This window comes from Malaya genurostris, chromosome 2 (genome assembly GCF_030247185.1).
Source record: "Malaya genurostris strain Urasoe2022 chromosome 2, Malgen_1.1, whole genome shotgun sequence".
NCBI classification, from domain to species: Eukaryota; Metazoa; Arthropoda; class Insecta; order Diptera; family Culicidae; genus Malaya; species Malaya genurostris.
Genome location: NC_080571.1, coordinates 90744676 through 90750675, shown reverse-complemented (window position 1 = coordinate 90750675; position 6000 = coordinate 90744676). Strand labels below are relative to the sequence as shown.

General features: G+C 42.7%; 1 protein-coding gene across 1 annotated transcript in view; it reads right to left on the bottom strand.

Moving 5' to 3' along the window:
- Positions 1-2037: 2037 nt before the first annotated feature.
- The window catches only part of LOC131432909 (B-cell lymphoma/leukemia 11A), a 42791-nt gene continuing 38828 nt past the window's right edge, over positions 2038-6000 (bottom strand). The window contains exon 5 of the mRNA XM_058599487.1: positions 2038-5150. Within this exon, the coding sequence (XP_058455470.1) occupies positions 2584-5150 (2567 nt within the window). The 3' untranslated portion in view covers positions 2038-2583. The remainder of the gene's footprint in view (positions 5151-6000) is intronic.

The following is a 6000-nucleotide window of genomic DNA, read 5'->3' as shown; positions in this document are numbered from 1 at the left end:
CCGAAACTATTTACCCCTTAGCCCACCACCCCCTTAATTAGTTTCAAACTAATAGACTAAATATTTCTCTATTATCTGGGTGATTGACACTAGCATCTGAGCTAAATGAAAATTTGTTGATAAAATGTGTAATTCAAATCATTTCTATTAAAATGAGTAAAACAACAACAATAAACAGCGATTTTATTGTATATGCGTAGATACCAGCAAATGCCAATTAACTAGTTACTCATATTCGTCCTATTGGATCACACTTCATTTAGTTGTCCAATTGGAATCATATGAATTCATTTCATTTATTTTCATCTAGCTTTCAAAAGCTTTAATTACTCCCAGGTGAGTAAAAACCCCTGGTAGGTATGCAGCAAACGCTGCACCCAGGTGTGTAATGTGCTTACCTCACTTACCTGTGTGGGACCAAGTTAGCTTTCTTACCTGTGTCGAACTCGTTGCGCACTTGAATTCGGCTGTATATGCGCATGTAAGTTTGAGTGTGTCTGATTAGCATACCTTTAGGCGGAAGGCTACCTGTTGATTGGTAACAGAGGAGAACAGTTCTAGACTTTTTATTCGGAAGAAAAATTTATTGGAAGAGAAAGTGAAGAGAGAGAGAGAGAGAGAGAGAAGAGAAAAAAGAGCTCCCATATTTTAAGAAGTAAAGAGTCCTGGATTCTGTTACCGCCGAGTACTACTAATTGTCATCATCTAAAAGTCAACAAAACAGTTTTTTTTGTAAACATTTATATTTTATTTATTTCTTTAAGTACGTTTTTATTATCGTTATACAATATAGGTTTTCTTGTATTTTTTCTGATCTTCTTTCCGTTATTTCACTATTCTTGCATTAAATACAATAATGGGATTTTTTTTTCATTTCGATTAAATATTGTATTTGTTTTTAGTTTGTGTGTGTGTAATAAGTATGCGTTTCAGTGTTTGTCTATGTGAGAATTGTATAATGCCTGTATGTGCACGGTTTCCGTTTTCATGATTTCGTTTCATTCAATATTCTGCAATAATCTATTCTTAAACTTGTGAATTTTGTTGTTGTTTATTGTTGCCGAGTTTTTCCCCTTTCTAAATAAATTACTACTTTTTCATTAAATTTTATTACTTGATTTTTTTCCCGCCGGTTTTATACTTAGGTTCAATTTGTACATTTACATAAATTCATAATGTTTAATAGGAATCTTCGTGTGATTTTTTCTGTTTTTTATTATTTTTATCTTGTTTGTCTTAAAAGTTAAAATCAACTGACTATATCTTTTCCAGCACTGATGATGTGGAATCAAAAATGCCTTTATCTGTCTTTCTCCATTAAAAATTCAGGAAAGTTTTTTGTTTTGTTTTGGGAATGTCGAACTATGGGAACCGAAAAGTGAACTGATTTTAGTTTGGGTAAATAAAAATTACTTCGCATTAGTTAAAAATAGATAAACAATTTGGTGTTTTCCGGCGCAGTTTCAAGATTTTATAGGCATTCCTCCTTTTTCAGAGCTGGTCTAGGGGGAGTGTCTATAGAATGCAACCAATCAATAACCAATAGGAGATCCAATAAAAATAATCTAATTAAGATTACACTAGAAAACGTAGAGAAAATAGATCAGTCTTAACGTACAATCTAGCAGATAAAAAAATATTTTGCCTGCGGTTGGAATTTTATTGTATATTACAGATGACCTTCGGGTGTCACGATTATTTACAAATACAAACAGGGGAAACATAACCTCAAAGAATCGAAAAACTGTCAAAAGACGCTAACCAACAGAAAAAAAACTGCTAATAAGAGGTAAAAACCGAACAAATGAAAACGTATATAGAAATAGTTCTGTCGCCTTTTTTAATTAGTCTAAACAGTTATTTTTTTTACAGGAAGGAGGGACCGAATGGTACGGGGGAGCAAACAATATGAGCTTCCCAAAAGTTACAACAAAAACTAGACTGCTCATAGTCGCCAACAACATCGACGAACAACCGACGACTGATCGGTTGCACTTTCAATTTTCACGTATTGATTGAATGTGACATTTTTGTTCAGTGTTTTTTTTTCTGTTTACATTTTCAAAAATTCTTTTAAAATTTTTTATCTTTTTTCGTAGGTTTTTATTTTTCTCTTAAATCAATTCAGAAAAAAATGCACAAGTCTCTACCGTCGTGAATCGTACTCTCAGGGGGAATAATTTATCATTTTCTTTAACTAAATTAAATGCCTTTCTTGTCTTAGGTTATAATATTTACAAAATCGAGAAATAAAAAATCTTTATCTAATAATTGTGTTTTCTTGCTTTTAAACTTTGGTATTAATGCCTCTGATTCCTTCGTAAAACGTTCTACTTCTGTATATGCGTGTTTGTTTTTTCACCAATTATCCTTCTTTGTTTATGCTGTCGAACTGGAAGCCCATAAACGAACAAGGATAATTTCTGGTGTTGATGTCCCCGTTCGGAAAGCTGAACCGAATTTAGAAGATCGCTACTGCGCACTGCGAGTGAAAGATCTCGTACCTTCCGTCCGGTTTTCCTAGTAGATTCTGGACATCATTCGATTCGGGGGCAGTTCATAACCACTCCACGGAGGGTAAAGTCATGCCGTTGCCGCTTCCTCCTTGACCATGGGGGTGGCATGATTACTGTTGTTCGAGGGGGTAGTGGTGCGTTCCTGGTGCTCCGTTAAGGAAACGATCGGTGGAACGGGCAGTGGAGGCAGGATGAGGCCAGCCGACAGTTGCGGTGGTATAGGTGGGGACACCGGAATCATGGATATATCTCGCGGAGGCTGTGGTGTTGATTGCTGCAGTTGCTGCTGCAAGTGTTCTCGGTGTTGGTGTTGCTGGGCGGCAGCGGCCTGCTGTGCTGCTGCGGCTGCTGCCATCTGTTGGGCAGCCAGTTGCTGTTGGGCGGCGATTTGTTGCTGATGATGAAGTTGCTGTTGATGCTGCAGATGCTGCAGTTCACGTTGCTGCTGTTGTTGAGCGTGCTGTTGCTGAAGTTTGCCCTGATTCACAACACACTTTCGCATATGCTTCTCCAACGTCGATGGAACACTGAATGGCATTTCACAGAACCGACATCGATACACATCTTTTCCAAGCCGCCCGTGGGTTTTCATGTGCCGTGTCAGTTTCGAGCTTTGTGCGCACGCATAGGAACATAGTTCGCATTTGTAAGGCTTCTCACCGGTGTGGCTTCGCCGGTGAACGGTCAGGTTGGAACAGTTTTTGAACACCTTACCGCAGTACTCGCACGTGTCGTTGCGAAGTTTATTTTCCTTCTTCATCATAGGCTGAAGGAGACCACCGTGGCTACGGTCGCGACCGGATTTCAGATTTTCGAATAGCGAATCATTTCGGTGCAGACCGGGGATGTTCCACCAGCTTTCACCACTTTCCAGCTTCATGCGTTTGGAAGCCTCGAAAGGGTTTTCGAACGGGTTGAACAGAGGAACTTGTGGAAGTTGGGGATTGTGGTGCTGCAGCATGTTCTTCGCTAGTTCCTCTTTGATCCTTAGCGCGGCCGGAAGTCCATTCAACTTCTCCGCCAATCCGGGGATGGCCATGGCGCTATTGTTGTTATCTCGATCTTTACTTGTCAGCTGCAGCTTCAATGCGTTTCCCGACTCCTGTAGAGCTTGTTTGTAGGCCTCAGAATACTGGGCAATATTGGACAGTCCAAACTTGTCCATCAGTTCACCGACCAGTGACGAGGACATGTGCATCTGTCCGTCTTTCTTGGCATGACTCTGGGTGCTACTCATGCTTAAGTCTTCTGCCTCCTCACCCAGCATCTCATCCTGATCGTCCTCATTATCCTCTCCGTCGAGGTCGTCTTCCGCATCCATAAGCTCGTTATCTGAGTCCTCCATATCCGAATCCATGGACTCTGGTCCACTGGCGGCATCCTCATTCGGGTTGCCATGCTTTTTCATGTGCTGTTGCAATTTCAGTTCATCCATGCAGGAAAAATCACAGCTGGTGCACTTGAACGGAAGCTCTTCGGTGTGTGTTCGGCGGTGCACAAGCAAGTTGCTGTGGAATCGAAACTTTTTACCGCAAAACTCACACGAATGGAAAGCATCGTTACTTTGACTCTGCTTATTCGGTGGTGTTGACGCTGACCGAGGGGTGTTGGTAATCGTACCGGAATCCAATCCCAGCTCAGTGTGTTTCTCTGGTGGGGTGAGGCTCTGAGGTCGGGAATTGTTCGTCAGCGGAGTCGGTGGCAATTGCGATGGGGAGGGACTGGCGAAGGATGGGGAGTGTTGCTTGCGGGGACTGGGAGAATTGGAGGTGTTGGGATTAGTCCCGGGACTGGTGGTACCCGCGAGTTGCCGCAAGCGCTGTGAGTAAAAATCCATGTGTGGTTCCAAAACGAGACCGCCGGGTGTGGTGCCGGGCAGGGATATGCTACCGGATGAGGGTGGTCGCTCCACTACCGGATTTCCGGCGTTGAATTGTTGGTTGTGGGTTTTCAGTTGGTTCGCCGCAGCGACTGCAGCTGCTGCCAGATTGAGACCATGGTTGCGAAATTGCTCGGACATGAGGTGTTCCATGCGAAAGTCATGGTGACCGCGGCCAAATAGCGGACTGTGCGGGTGATGATTCATCGGCATTCGCAATAGACCGAACGGGTTCGGGTGCATTTCGGGAGGAGGAAGCAGTGGATGATGTCTCAAACCGGGCGGTGGAAGACTTTGAGAGTCGCGAGGCGGCTGCTGCTGTTGTTGTTGTTGCTGCTGCTGTTGGTGCTGCTGAAGTTGCAACTGATTCTGTAGCAAATTGATTCCACTTCCCCGGGAACTGCTGCTCGTGTTATTGCTTGAACAATTGGAGCTACCACTAAGATTGTTCATGGAGCTAGACTTCCCGCTTTGAACTAACGATTCCGGTTCGATGGCTACCGGAGAAGTATCGTCATTATCGGCTTCCGCCTGGTTGTTTTCGCTAGTATCGGAACGCTCGTTCCCCGTTCTGTCCCGCTTGTTGTTATTATCCTCTTCGTCGTCCACCTCCTCATCCTTTTCCTTCTCCTTCTCGTCGTCAATCAGCGAGACCTCGTAGATCTTCACTCGATGGGCATGTTGGACATGCTGCACCAACCGCCACGCGGAATGGTATTTGGTTTTGCATGTACTGCAGACATAGTTGCTAGGTTCTGCAAAAGAAATGGAGAAAAAGGGAAAAATATTTCAAAAATTACATCTAAAAACAGAAACGGTACATCAAAAAGAGACAGTGCACGGGAATTCGAATAGGAGATAAATATTTATACCGGAGGGACATTCATCGATTTTGCCCAGCTTGAGGCGAGATTCGCGGAAAGTGCAGCTGCTGTGTGTGTGTGTGTTTGTGTACATGAATTGGTGCATTCCGCTAATTTCTCCCCTTTGGTCACAATAACGGCGGCGATCGGTACGCGAAAAACGGAAACCCGTAGCCGAACTGTTTGCATAGAAATTTGCAATGTCCTGTTTATTATTGACGAGTGAGCTCGGGCAGGAAAGGGAAACATTTCTGCCCGCTTTTGAATGCGTTGTTTGGATGCAGTATTTTAATTCGCTTTGAAGTAATTTAATTAAGTTTTTTTTTTGAAGGAGGAAATATTTCCGCGCTATTTTTTCGCTTAATCGATGATCAAGAATAATAACATTTAATTTTAAAAGAATACAGATTGCGTTTAAAAATTGTAATTTCAACATAATCAGAAGTCAACGAGCGGACAACGCCTAGAATGTGTTTCATTTTCTCTACATTCTGGTAACAAAAGGACACAACCTGGACCGGAACCGAAGCGGCCGACACAACACAAGAGCCAAAACGAAACCCATTAGATGGGCTCATAATCCACACGTGGTCCTTTCTTGGGAGATGGGGAAAGAGAAGAAATCATATTACCTCTCCCGACACTTTGCCGACCGGGCAACAACATTCAAGAAAAACAGCCCGCAGTAAACGACCCTGGAAGAAATAGTGATATACGTATTTGAATACAAATGAGGACATCT